This window comes from Panthera tigris, chromosome C1 (assembly GCF_018350195.1).
Source record: "Panthera tigris isolate Pti1 chromosome C1, P.tigris_Pti1_mat1.1, whole genome shotgun sequence".
NCBI lineage: Eukaryota > Metazoa > Chordata > Mammalia > Carnivora > Felidae > Panthera > Panthera tigris.
This window is the reverse complement of record NC_056667.1, coordinates 136,890,716-136,905,950: the sequence shown is the minus strand read 5'-3', so window position 1 is coordinate 136,905,950 and position 15,235 is coordinate 136,890,716. Positions and strand designations below refer to the sequence as shown.

Here is a 15,235-nt window from a genome sequence, read left to right as displayed (position 1 = left end):
CCTTCTTGTGCTATTGATTTTGTCCATTCTGATAGGTGTGAGGTGCTATCTCCTTGTAGTTTTGATTTGCCTTTCTGTGATGAGTGATGTTGAGCATCTTTTCATGTGTTTCTTGGCCATCTGTAGGCCTTCTTTGGAGAACTGTCTATTCATGTCTTCTGCCCATTTTTTTATTGGATTACTTGTTTTTTGGGGGTATTGGGTTGTATCAGTTTTCTATATATTTTGGATACTAACCTTTTATTGTATATATTATTTGCAAATACCTTCTCCCATTCAGTAGGTTGCTTTTTAATTTTGTTGGTTGTTTCCTTTGCTGTGCAGAAGCTTTTTATTTTTATGTAGTTACAATAGTTTACTGTTTGCTTTGTTTCCCTTGCCTCAGGAGACATACCTAGAAAAATGTTTCTATAGCCAGTGTCAGAGAAATTACTGCCAGTGTTCTCTTCTATGATTGCTATGCTTTCAGGTCTCACATTTAGGTCTTAAGTCCATTTTGAGTTTATTTTTTTGTATGTTGCCAAAAAGTGGTCCAATTTCGTTCTTTTGTATGTAGCTGTCCAGTGTTTCCAACACCATTTGTTAAGGAGACTCTCTTATTCCAATGCATCTTCTCACCTCCTTGGTGGAATACAAATAATCATGGATTTATTTCTGGGCTCTCTATTTTGTTCCATGATTTATATGTCCGTTTTTTGTGCAAATACTGTATGGTTTTGATTACTACAGCTCTGTAGTATGTTTTAAAATGTGGAATTGTGACACGTTCCATTGAATTTTTCTTTTTCAAGATTGTTTTTGCTATTCAGGTTATTCTGTGGTTCCATACAAATTTTAGAATTGTTTTCTCTTTTTCTGTGAAAATGCTGGGTGTTTTGATAGGGATTGCACTAAATCTGGACTGCTTTGGTAATCTGGACTTTTTAACAATATTGGTTCTTCCAGTCCATAAACATAAAATGTCTTTCCATTTGTTTGGATTGTCTTCAATTTGTTTCATAAATATTTTATAGTTTTCAGTGTATGGGTCTTTCACCTCTTTTGTTTAGTTTATTCCTACATGTTTTATTATTTTTGGTGCAATTGTAAATAGAATTGTTTTCTTAATTTCTCTTTCTGCTACTTCATTGTTAGTGTATAGGAAATGCTATACATTTCTGTACATTGACTTTGTATCCTGTGGCTTTACTGAATTTTTTTTATCAGTTCTAGTAGTTTTTTGGTGGAGTCTTAAGGGTTTTCTATATATAATATCATGTTATCTGAAAATAGTGAACATTTTTTTTCTTCCTTCCTAATTTGGATGCTTTTTATTTCTTTGTTTTTGTTTTTGTTTTTGTTTTCTCATTGCTGTGGCTAGGACTTCCATGTTATGCTGAATAAAAGTAGTAAGAGAGGACATCCATGTGTTGTTCTTGGGGAAAAGCTGTCAGTTCCTCAGCATTGCGTATGATGTTAACTATGGGTTTGTCATATATGGTCTTTATTATGTTGAGGCATGTTCCCTGTACACTTTCTTGGTGTGTGTGTGTGTGTGTGTGTGTGTGTGTGTGTGTTATACTTAGTCCAATGTACTTTCTGCATCTATTGAAATGACCATATGGTTTTTATCCTTTCTCTTGATGATGTGATGTACCATGGTGATTGATTTGCAAATATTGAACCGCCCTTGCATTTGAGCAATCAATCCTACTTGATTGTGGCAAATGAATTTTTTAACATATTGTTGGATTTTGTTTGCTCACATTTAGTAGACGGTTTTTGTATCTATGTTCATCAGAGATATTGGCCTGTAGTTTTTCTTTTTCTCTAGGGTATTTATCCGGTTTGGGCATCAGGATAACACTGGCCTCATAGAAAGCATTTGGAAGCTTTCCTTTTTCTTCTCCTAGTTTTTGGAATAGTTTGAGAAGAATAGATATTAACTCTTCTTTAAATGTTTGGTAGAATTTGGGTTGCCTGGGTGGCTCAGTCAGTTGGGCATCTGGCTTCAGCTCAGGACATGATCTCACAGTCCATGGGTTCGAGGCATGCATTGGGCTCTTGTGCTGACAGCTCAAGCCTGGAGCCTACTTTGGATTCTGTATCTCCCTCTCACTTTGCCCCTCCCTTGCTCACACTCTGTCTCTCTCTCTGTCTAAAAAATAAACATTAAAAAGAAAATTTAAATATTTGGTAGAATTCACCTGTGAAGCTCTCTGGTCCTTTGTTTGTTGGAATTTTTTTTTCCTGATTCAATCTCATTGCTGGTAATCCATCTGTTCAAGTTTTCTCTTTGATCATGATTCAGTTTTGGTAGATTTCATGTTCCTTGAAATTTATCCATTTCTTCTAGGTCTTTGAATTTGTGGGCATATATTTTCTCATAATGCTCCCTTACAATACTTCATATTTCTGTGGTGTTAGTGGCTATTTTTCCTTTTTCATTTGTGATTTTTTAATTTGAATCCTCTTTTTTTAAATAGTCTGGCTAGAGATTTATCCATTTTGTTGATCTTTTCAATGAACCACCTTCTTGTTTCATTGATCTGTTCTATTGTTTTTTTTTCATTTCTGTATCATTTATTTCTGCTCTAATCCTTATTATTTCCTTTCTTCTACTAATTTTGTGTTTTGTTCTTCATTTTCTAACTCCTTTATTATAAGGTTTAGTTGTTTGAGATTTGTCTTGCTTCTTAAGATAGGCCTGTATTGGTATAAACTTCCCTATTAGAACAGCTCTTCCTACACCCAAAAGATTTTGGATCAGTCTGTTCTCATTTTTATTTGTTCCCATGTAATTTTAGGCTTCTTCTTTGACTTCCTGATGGGACAACTCGTTGTTTAGTAGCATGTTATTTAACTTCCATGTTCATGCTCTTTTAGATTATTTTCTTGTGGTTGAGTTCTAGTTGTGTAGTGTTGTGGTCAGAAAAGAACACTATGACTATGATCTTTTAGAATTTATTGAGACTTGTTTTGTGGCCTAATATGTGATCTCTTCTGGAGAATATTTCATGTTCACTTGAAAAGAATGTGTATTCTGGTGTTTTAGGATATAATGTTCTGAACGTATCTGTTAAGTCCATCTGGTCCAGTGTGTCATTCCCAGCCACTGTTCTCTTGTTGAGTTTCTGATTGGATGATCTGTCTGTTGATGTAAGTGGGGTGTTAAAGTCCCCTACTATAATTTTATTACTATCAATTAGTTCATATTTGCTATTAACTGTTTTATGTATTTGAGGACTTCATATTGGTTGCATAAGTATTTACAATTGTTATGTCTTCTTGTTGGGTTGTCACATTCATTATCGTATAGTGTTCTTGCCTCTTCTTACAGTCCTTGTTTTAAAGTCTATTTTGTCCAATATAAGTATTGCTACCTCAGCTATCTTTTGACATCAATCTGCATGATAAATGTTTTTCCATCCCCTCACTTACAGTCTGCAGGTGCCCTTAGGTCTGAAATCAGTCTCTTGTGGGTAGCATATATATGCATCTTGTTTTTATCTACTGTGTCACCCTATGTCTTTTGATGGGAGTGTTTAGACCATTTGCATTCAAAGTAATTATTGATTGATATGTAGGTATTACCATTTTGTTATTGGTTTTGTGGTTGTTTTGTATATTTTCTCTAATCCTTTTTTCTCTTGTTCTCATTCATGGTTCATTGGCTTTCCTTAGTGACATACTTAGATTCCTTTCTCTTTACTGTTTGCATATCTATTACTTGGTTTTGATTTACAGTTAACATTCAGTGTATATAAAACATCTTCTGCAAATAGCAATCTATTTTTAAAGTTGATGTTCACTTCAGTTTGAAACATTCTTTACTGCTACCCCCGCTCCAACACATTTTAGTAAGTGGTGTCATATTTTACATCCTTTTATTTTGTGAATACCTTGACTTGAGTTTTACAGAGTTTTACTGCTTTTGTGCTTCCCAATTTTCATACTCTCACAAATGTTCTTTTGTTTCCATTCAAAGAGTCCCTTTTAATATTTATTTATGTATTTATTTATTTATTTTAATTTACATCCAAGTTATTTAGCATATAGTGCAACAATAATTTCAGGAGTAGATTCCTTAATGCCCCTTACCCATTTAGGCCATCCCCCTCCCACAACCCCTCCAGTAACCCTCTGTTTTTTCTCCATATTTAAGAGTCTCTTATATTTTGTCCCCACACTGTTTTTTTATATGAAATTTATTGTCATATTGGTTTCCATACAACACCCAGTGCTCCTCCCAACTCCCCACCCTATTTTTATATTATCTTTGCTTCCCTTCCCTTATGTTCATCTGTTTTGTATCATAAAGTCTTCATATGAGTGATGTCATATGATATTCATCTTTATCTGAGTGACTAATTTCATTCAGCATAATACCCTCTAGTTCCATTCACGTAGTTGCAAATGGCAAGATTTCATTCATTTTGATTGCAGAGTAATACTCCATTGTATATATATACCACATCTTCTTTAGCCATTTATCCATCAATGGACATTTGGGCTCTTTCCATACTTTGGCTATTGTTGATAGTGCTGCTATAAACATTGGGGTGCATGTGTCCCTTCAAAACAGCATAATGGTATCCCTTGGATAAATACCTAGTAGTGCAATTGCTGGGTCATACGGTAGTCCTATTTTTAACTTTTTGAGGAATCTCCACACTGTTTTCCAGAGTGGCTGCACCAGTGTGCATTCCCACCAGCAGCACAAAAGAGATCCTTTTTCTCCACATCCTTGCCAACATCTGTTGTTGCCTGGGTTGTTAATGTTAGCCATTCTGACAGGTGTGAGGTAGTATCTCATTGTGGTTTTGATTTGTATTTCCCTGATGATGAGTGATGTTGAGCATTTTTTCATGTGTCGGATGACCATCCAGGTGCCTTCTTTGGAGAAGTGTCTATTCATGTCTTTTGCCCATTTCTTCATGGGATTATTTGTTTTTTGGGTATTGAGTTTGATAAGTTCTTTATAGATTTTGGATACTAACCCTTTATCTGACAAGTCGTTTGCAAATATCTTCTCCCATTCCATCAGTTGCCTTTTTGTTTTACTGATTGTTTCCTTTACTGTGCAGAAGCTTTTTATTTTGATGAGGTCCCAATAGTTCATTTTTGCTTTTGTTTCCCTTGCCTCCAGAGACGTGTTCAGTAAGAAGCTGCTATGGCCATGGTAAAAGAGATTTTTGCCTGCTTTCTTCTTGAGGATTTTGATGGCTTCCTGTCTTACATTTAAGTCTTCCATCCATTTTGAGTTTATTTTTGTGTATGGTGTAAGAAAGTGGTCCAGGTTCATTTTTCTGCATGTCGCTCTCCAGTTTTCCCAGCACCACTTGCTGAAGAGACTGTCTTTATTCCATTGGATATTCTTTCCTGCTTTGTCAAAGATTAGTTGGCCATACGTTTGTGGGTCCATTTCTGTGTTCTCTATTCTGTTCCATTGATCTGAGTGTCTGCTCCCTTTTAATATTTCTTGTAGGGCTCATTTGGTGGCCATGAACTTCTTTAGCTTTTGTTTATTTGTGAAACCTTTTATCTCTCCTTCTATTCTGAATGATAGCCTTCCTGGATGGTGTATTCTTTGATGCAATTTTTTTTTCTTTCAGCATGTTGAATATGTCATGCAACTCTTTTCTGAACTGCAAAGTTTCTGCTGAATAATCTGCTTATAGCCTTATGAGTTTTCCTTTATATGTGTCTCCTTTTCTCTTGATGCTTTCATTTTTTTTCTTTATCACTACTTTTTACCATTTTAATTAGTATGTGTCTTGGTGTGGACCTCCAAGGGTTGATTTTTGGGGGGAACTTCTGTGCCTCCTGGATCTGGATAGCTGTTTCCTTCCCAGATCAGGGAAATTTTCAGCTGTTATTTCTTCAGATAAATTTTCTGCCCCCGTTTCTCTCTCTTCTCTTTTTGGGTTACTTATAATGCAAATGTTGTTATTCTTAATTGGGCCACTGATTTCCCTAAGTGTATTCTCATTTTGCATAATTCTTTTTCCTCTCATTTGGTCAGCTTGCTTACTTCCATTATTCCAATTTTCAGGCCATCACTTCATTCCTTTGCTTTCTCTAGCCCACTATTCTATCAAGTGTATTTTTAATTTCATTTATTGTGTTTTTCATCTGTTTTTTTTTTTCTTCTCTGTTTAGGGTCTCACTGAGATCCTCTATTCTTTTCTCAAGTTCAGTATCTTTATAATCATTACTTTCTCATGGCATATTACTCATGACAGTTTGCTTATATCATTTTCTGTGGCTTTTTCCAGTCCGTTCATTTTGGATATATTCCTCTGTCTCCTCTTTTTGTCTAACTCCTTGTGGCTGCTTCTGTGTGAGAAAGGTCAGCTACATCTCTTGTTCTTCAAAGTAATGGCTTTATGAACAAGAGTTCCTATAGTGCCCTGCAGTGCAGTGTCTCCTGTTCCTGAAGATCTAGAGCTTCAGAGTGGCCTCTATATGTGTGGTGTATGTCCTGCTGTTGAGTCCTGACCTCTGTTTCCCTCAGCACAGTTGTCTGCAGCTGGTATCTTTGCCTCTTGTGGCCAGCATTTGGTCCCTGGGCAGGAGGGTCTCATTTTAACAAGGTGTGCACTGATATGCTTGTGAAATGAGACTTCCCACTTCTGCCAGAACCGAGGTCCCGCAAAATACACAGGTTGTGAATGAGAATGGTGAGTTTTGGGTGAGTCTTCTGGGCAAGGGCACCTCCCGCATGGGAGATAAGGCAAGAGTGACTGGTAAGGGCAGATCCCCTGAAGCATGGGAAAGTGAGATTTGGTATACGCAGGTTAGGTAGTGAATGTTGGTGATGCAATGTTTATGCAGATGGTCATGTGTTTATGCTGAGGGGTGAGTGAGGGAAATGTTCTCTCAGCTCCTTTGTTCCTGGAGGGGTCTTTCCAGGACCCCTGCTTCTCCAGACCATGTTCTGAGATAAATAAATAACCCTCCCTCCACTATGGCCTTAGTGTTTTATAAACTGCTGCTTCTATGTTGTATCTCTGCTAGCTGTTTGTCATGCTGTCTCCTTAAGGGTGAGGACTCCATTTCCTAATGCCCTCTGGATTCTCCCAGAGCCAAACCTGCTGATTTTTATAATTCCAGGCTTTAAGTCACAGTAGTTGTAAGAACTCACAAAATTCGGCTTGCTTTCAAAGCGAAATGTTATGGGGATTCCTCTTCCCGGTGTGGGCTCCACAGTGTGACAATCTGTTTCTTGCCCTTCACTGCACCCCGGCCTTCCTTCCAACTATGGACAGCCACAGTCTGTTTCACTCCCAAACCACATCTTCACTCTTAAGAACTTCTTCGATGTGGACTTTTCTCTACCATTACTTGTGGAGTTTGTTTTGCAAGTCTTTGGGCCATTTCCTGGGTTATTTACACTGATGTGAGTGTTATCTAGTTGTATCTGTGTGACAAAGTGAGCTTAGGGTCCTCCTATTCTACCTTCCTCCTACTATGAAAAATTATGTGGCAAAAAATTGGACATCCTAGAAGAAATGTTTCAATTCCAAACATACAGTCTTCCAAAACTGAAACAAGAAAAAACAAAAAATCTAAGAAGACTAATTACTAGTAACAAAATTGAGCCAGTCAAAAAAGAAAAAAAAAAAAAACAGAAAAAACTCCCAACAAACAAAAGTCCAGGACCAAATGGCTTCAGAAGTGAAGTCTACCAAACATTTAAAGAGTTAATACATACTCTTCTAAAATTATTGCAGGAAAATAGAAGAGGAAAGAAAGCTTCCAAACACATTCTCTGAAGCCACCATTACCCTGATACCAAAAGCTGACATAGACACTACAAAAAAAGAAAACTGCAAGCCAGTATCTCTGATCAACACAGATTAGAAATATTCAACAAAATATTAGTAAACTTAAATCAACAATACATTAAAATTCACCACAATAAAGTGGTATTTATTCCATGCAAGAATGGGTCAATATATGCAATATATCATGATCAATGTGAAATACCACATTAACAAAATGAAATGTGAAAACCATATGATCTTTCCAGCAAGTGCCGAGGAAGCACTTGACAGAATTCAACAACTGTTCATGATGAAAAATCTCAATAAAGTGACTTTAGAGGGAAAGTACAACATAATAAGGACCATATATGAAAAACCCCCAGATCACATCATACTCAATGGTGAAAAACTGAAAGCTTTTCCTCTAAGGTTGGGAATAAGACAAAGATGTCCACTCTCATCATTTTTATTCAACATAATACTGTAAATACTAGCCACAGCAATCAGACAAGAAAAAGAAATAAAAGGCTACTGAATTGGTAAGGAAGAAATAAAACTTTCACTATTTGCAGAGGACATGATACTATACATTGAAAATCCTAAAGACTCCACAAAAAACTACTAGAAGTAAATGTTATATATTAAGTTCATTGATAGTACTTGATAAAAAGACAAAAGAGGAAACACTGAATAAATAGAAAGATATATGATATCTGGAGGTAGGATTTACTATTATAAAAATATCAATTCTCAATCTGTGATTTCAAGTTATCCTTAATTAACATCCCACTAACAATGCATTTTTTCCTTTATTTAGAATTAATGTTTTTATGTTGATATGATTTTAAACTTGTAGAAGAATTTACAAGTATTCCCATTTACTTTTTGGTCAGCTGCCTCTTAATATTTACATAGTTAGAATATTTATCGGAAGAAATTAACCTTGGTAAATACTATTAAATTAAATATAAAACTTCTTAGATTTCACTGATTTTTTTTTTCACAAATATTTTTTTCCCTCTTCCAGGGTTCAATATAGGATACTACACTGAATTTAATTATCATTTCTCTTAATCTCTTCTCGCCTATCAAAGACCTTCAGTCTTTCCTTTTATTTCATGGCCTTGACACTTTGAAGAGTCAGTTATTTTGTAGACTTTCTCCCCAGTTTGGGTCTAATTGAAATTTTTTTGTGGTTCTGCATTACTGGGAAGGATACCACAGAGGTTATATGCCTTTTTCAGTGCATATGTCAGGGGTACATGAGATTGATATCTATCACTGGTGACATTGACCTTGATCATTTTATTAATTGGTATCTACCAGGATTCTGCACTCTAATTATTTACCCCTTTGTAATTAAAAATTTATAGAGTGCCATGTTTGAGTATTGTTTCTTAAGCTTTACAGTATCCACCAAAAACATTGTTTTCCAAAATTAATCATGTCTTTAAAGTTACTTTATTATGATCATGTTATTCATTTTTTCTTCCTCAAGACACTTAGTGTCTCTACTTAAACTTTCATCTATTAATTTGAAATCCTTTGGTGTATCTTGCCTACAGTAACTATTACCATGGTATTCTCACAGTGATTTTCAGTTGCCTCCTTACATTTGTCAATTGGTATTCTTCCATAAGGAAGAGTTGTCATTTTATTTATTTATTTATTTATTTATTTATTTATTTATTTTAATTTATATCAGTGTATTATGGGCTAATGAATATTGTATTATTTGAGCTATAATACAATATTATAATTATTTTTTTGATCAAGATGTTCCACCATTGACTACTACTAGAAGCTTTCAGGTTGGCTCTATGGACTTTTGATATGTTACTTTTTTTTTTTTTTTTTTTTTACACCAACCAGGGGTTTAATATAAATACAACCAGCATAGAAAAACCCAACATCACACATACACCAGAATGTAAAGTACTGGGGACAGAAAGCAGATTTCTGAACCTTTGGCTCAGCCAGCCCCCAAATAAAATCAACAAAAATGACAAATCAACAAAATAAGAAGTGAGATTCATATTAAGCTGTGGCAGGAGGAGGAAGGTTTGTGTATGTATCACACAGAACGGCCAAGGAATACCAAAGGGCCAAGGTTAGTCCCTGGGCTGGGAGGGGCATGGCAAGGTCCCTCACCACAACTTAGCCAAACCAGAGCTGTCCCAGGTGTACTGGGGCCCTGCCCCAAAGGGGAGGCTGTGTCAGAGGTAGGGCAGAGCCCATGTTCCTCCCTCTTTAAAATCCGATGGTGGCTGCCCAGGCCTGCTGGGCTGGGGACTGACGCAGGCTCTGTCAACTCGTTTGGGCTGCCTGTGAAGAGGACATGGTCACTGCTTAACCACGGTACCTGCCTCAGCCCCACCAGTCGGTATAAGACTGGCTCTAGAGGCACTCAGTGCCTCTAGCAAACTTGCAGACACAGCATCCTTAGCCATCTCATGCCCATTCTGCACATCTGGGGCCAGCACAACCCAGATGAGGCCACTGAAGGGCACTGGATGCCCAGGGATCACCACCTGGTACCAGAAGCGGTGCCAGCCAGCAGGGCCCATGCCCAAACACTTGGTGAGGAACACAGGGCTGCCCAGCTTCATCCGCTGGCACAACAGCTGCAGGGCACCCCGAGCCCCTTGGGACTCTAGCTTGTCCCTGGCCAGGGCCAACCGACTGCCCTCTGGCTGTAGGCACTGCAGGGAGGGGCCCACCAGCTGCTGGCGGAGTCGCTGCTTCAGATCTGGCTTGAGCCACTCCACGGCCACCTGCTCTCCAGAGAGGCGTGATTGCCCTTCCCCTAGGGCTTTTTTGGCCATGGCGGCGGCGCGGTGCGAGTTGAACTTCAGCAGCACAATTTGCGCGGGCGCAGGCCCAGGGCTGGGCATCAGCAGCGCCTCCTGCAGGCCGGAACCCAGGGGCTGCAGCGCGAGCAGCAACGCGCGGCGACTCAGCCCCGGAGGCAGCCCGTCCACACTCAGCTCACACTTCTCAGTACTGTGGCACACGAGCAGCGGGCAGGAGGGCCGCAGCGGGTGGTTGTGCAGTGTGGCGATGGCGGCCTGGGCGCCGCGCCGCGAACTGTAGCGGGCGTAGGCGAACCCACGATTTAGGCCGCTGAAAGTCATCATCAGGCGGAACTCGTAGAGCCGGCCCACGCGCTGGAACAGTGGGATCAGCTGGTGCTCGTACACGTCTTGGGGCAGCCGCCCGATAAACACCTCTGAGCCAGCGGGCGGCGGGCTGCCCACCCAGCCTGGGGGTGGCCTGCCATGCTTCCTCTGCCCATTCACCTGCACCAGGTGGATGCCCGTCTCCCTGACCCATGCCTCCAAAGCTGCCTTGTTTTCCGGATTCACCCTCTCACACCACAGCTCACATTCCAGCTTGGACTGCATGGCTATCTCGCCAGCTACTCTGTACTCGCTTTATCTCTTTTTTTTTTTTTTTTAACGCTTCCTTGCTTCCTGACACCACAAGATGCTTTGGGTTCATCTTGTCTTTTACCTGCCTTGGCTTTGGACTAAATCAGTTCTCCAAAGAGCTCTCTTACTAGAGAATGGTTTTTAGAAACCAAAATCTGAAGTCCAGGTATACTCATTGCTTCTGGGGTGTTACTATTTCTAGTCCTGTCAGTAGGTAGAGTTAGGACACACACACACTTGTGTATACACACTTGTATCTATATTATGTGTACATTTTAACCACACGTCCATATTGACGCCTTTGCCTCTTACCTAGCACTACAGGGTCCATTATACTTTCTTTCTTTAACTGTAATTACTTACTTTGGCATTTGTTATCTATAATACATTTACTTGTTTGTTCAAGTATGAAAATGAAGTAGAATTAGAATTTCTAACCCATATCTGTGAAAAACAATGTACCAACTCCACTACAGTGTTTGAGTAAAAACTTTTCTTAATCTTTAGCATTGTAGTATCCAAAGTACTATTTTCTAAAATTTCTTAATCATCTTATTTCTTCCCATTCCTTTTAATATGGTCATGTGATTTATTTGCAATTCAGTTATATTCATTCGTCAGAGTTTTTATTCCATCTTTCTCTTCCCTCTAGCCCCACAAAAATTTTGGTTGACTTATTTTTTAAAAGTTTAGATGCAGTGATTTTTACACTTTGTGGTTTGTATTTATCTGACAAACATATACAGTCATGTATTCACACCCACAGTTTCCCCCAAATTTTCTTCTGTTGACAACACCTCTCATCAACCCCCAACCCAGCAACTATGTTTGCCTTCTCCAGAATATCACATAAATGGAATTAGGTACTATGTAGCTTTTTGGGTTTGACTTCTCTAAGTTAGCAAAATATATTTATGATTCATGCATCTCATGTGAAATAATAGTTTGCTGTTTTTATTACTAAGTAATATTCTCTTATATGGATATTCTACACATTATTTATTCACCAGTTGAAAGAGATATGGGTTTTTTCCCTCAGTTTTTGGTGCTTATAAAGTTCCTGGAAGTATTTGTATACACGTTTTTTGTGTGAACATGGTTTTTATTTCTCTGTGGTAGATAACTAGGAGTGGCATAGTTGCATATTAATTTCACAAGAAATTGATATATTATTACCAAATTGATTCTAGCATTTTGAATTTCCAGTAACAACTTATGTGCGTTCCAGTTGCTCCATGTTCTTGTCAGCATGGTATGACAAGTTCTTTTTTTGTTTTTGTCTTTTTTTAGACATTGTAATAAGTATGTAGTATTATCACATTGTGGTATTAATTTGATTACCCTATTTCCTAATGTTGAACATCTCATGAACTTAGTTGTTGCCCACTTATCTTACTGAAAGATGTGTTTAGATCTTTTACCCACTTTTCATTAGATTGTCCATTTAAAAAAATTTTTTTTAATGTTTATTTTTGAGAGAGAGAGAGAGAGAGAGAGAGAGAGAGAGAGAATGTTAGCAGGAGAGGGGCAGAGAGCAAGGAAGGCACAGAATCTGAAGCAGGCTCCAGGCTGAGCTGTCAGCACAGACCCTGACATGGGGCTTGAGCAATGAACTGTGAGATCATGACCTGAGTTGAAGGTGGATGCCTAACCGACTGAAACACCCAAGTGCCTGTGATTGTCCATTTTTTTTTTAACTATTATTAAGTGTTGAGGGTTTTTATATATTCTGGGGAAAAGTCCTTTTTTCAAAATTGTGTAATATGCTCCAAGCCTATGGTTTGTCATTTCATTTTCTTAACAGGATCTTTAATTTTAAAGAAAAAAATAATTTTAAACAAGTTCAATTTGTTTCTTTTGTGGATAATTTTGAAGTTATATACAAAACCTCTTTGCCTAACCTAATGTCATGCAGATTTTCCCTGGTGATAATTGTTGATTATTCTTGTTTCTTAGTGGAGATAGAGAAGAAGGGCAGACAATTTCTTGCCTTTTCACATAGCTGCTTTTTCCTATAATACACACACTTCCTAGGGCTTGGTTCAAACTTTTCTGTGAGTACACCCCATGTGATTTATGAAGAGGCAACCTGCACAAGGACATAAGTAATTTCTATGGTCTTTATGGGTTTCTCACTGTTCTGCCAGCCAACACTCACCTTTACCAATTTTTCAAATGTACTAGTTTAACTTTTTTTTTAACTGTATCTGGTTCCTATCTAAAGTGAGTGAATGCTTGTTCTCCTGTCTCCCTGTAGGCACCATCTCTCTTTAGATGTTTGGAACTATGCATTGGACCTCAGCTCTATGATGGGCTCAAAAAAGTTATAGTTTTGAAGTTAATCTGTCTCTTTTTTGTTGCAAGTGTAGGTGTGATCTTTTACTTTTGTGTCTCATGTGGAAGATGTAATTACCCACAACCATTTTTAAGAAACCAGAATCCCTGATGTCCTATAAATGAAAAATACTAGCCAAAAATATGTTTAAAAAGAATAAGGTAATAGTTTCCTTCAAACATATCAAAAGTTACCTTATTATGTTTTAAATAATATTTACTATATTACATAGCTACCTTAAATAAAACAGTGTGATTTTGATAGAGAAATAAACACAACAAGATCAATGGAACAGAATTGATTTTTCAGAAACATTATAAATATGATAATTTAATACATAATGAAGAAGATATTTCAAATCACTGAAGACACATTGGTTACTAAAAGATTTAGGGACAATTGGATATCCATTAGAATAATAAATTACAGGGGCGCCTGGGTGGCTGAGTCAGTTGGGCGTCTGACTTCAGCTCAGGTCACGATCTCGCGGTCCGTTGAGTTCCAGCCCCGAGTCGGGCTCTGGGCTGGCTGATGGCTCAGAGCCTGGAGCCTGCTTCCAATTCTGTTTCTCCCTCTCTCTTTGCCCCTCCCCCGTTCATGCTTTGTCTCTCTCTGTCTCAAAAATAAATAAACGTTAAAAAAATTAAAAAAAAAAAAGAATAATAAATTACATTTTCTATATCACAACATTCACAATAGATTCCAAATCTACTAAGGATCTAAATATAAGGGAAACTAACAATAAAGGTATTACATGTATGAAATTATGGGAAAATGTTTTTGTAATCTTGGCATGGAAACACTATAAGGAAGACACTACAAAGAAAATGATTGACAATTCTAATCAACTAATATTTAGAAATGTCTGCATAACATAAAATACCATATATAGAGTTTTACAAACAGGTACAGGACAGGAGGAAATATTTTCTTTTATTAACTTTTTCTAATTAGTAAGAAAATTAGTATGAAAACTGCCAATTAGTCAAATAAAATAATTGGCAAAAGATGTAAAATGACAATTTGCAGAACTGAAATGGCCAATAAACAAGGGATAAGATGTTCAACTTCCTAACAATCAGGGGGAAGGGGGAATTAAAATGATAAGATATCAGTTTTCACTGAAAAGAATGGTGATGAACAATTTTTGTTGATGACCATGAATGGATGTGGAACTTTTATGTACCCTCAATGAGAGAGTATGTTTAAAATGCCTTTTAGGAGGTTAACTGAGCCGTATCTTTCAGACTGTAACGTATTTTTCTAAAAGCCTGAGTTCTTCTGGTCACAAGAAACAAATCCTATTTAAACTTGCTTGTGCCATTCAAACAAATTATTGACTCTTTCAACTGAAAATTTCAGTTGAAAGGAATTGGGCAAGGGAACATTGGCTTTATGCAAGCACCCATTTCCTTCTGATTCTCAGCTCGCCCTTCTGTCCTACGTTTGCCTCCGACTATGATACTAAGATGGTGTTATAAGTTGAATTATGTCCTCAAAATGCATATGTTGAAGTCCTCACCCTAAATATCTCAGAATATAACTGTATTTGGAGATAGGGTTTTTAGAGAAGTAATTAACATGAGGTTTCCGAGTGGGCCCTGATGCAGTATGATTGGTACCCTTACAAGAAGCGAAAATTTAGACACAACTCACACAGAAGGAAGACAATGTAAAGACCCAGGGAGAGGATAGCTATCTACAAACCACGAAGAAAGGCC

General features: G+C 37.6%; 1 protein-coding gene across 1 annotated transcript; it reads right to left on the bottom strand.

Moving 5' to 3' along the window:
• Window positions 1-10,051: 10,051 nt before the first annotated feature.
• On the bottom strand, window positions 10,052-11,152 carry LOC122241332 (dead end protein homolog 1-like). The gene has a single exon (XM_042997089.1). It carries the CDS (start codon window positions 11,150-11,152, stop codon window positions 10,091-10,093), a length of 1,062 nt encoding a protein of 353 aa, XP_042853023.1. The 3' UTR covers window positions 10,052-10,090.
• Between the last annotated feature and the right edge of the window lie 4,083 nt (window positions 11,153-15,235).

What these genes read in the sequence shown, in the direction of transcription:
- LOC122241332 (XM_042997089.1), bottom strand. Translation starts at nt 11,152, where the DNA reads ATGCAGTCCAAGCTGGAATGTGAGCTGTGGTGTGAGAGGGTGAATCCG.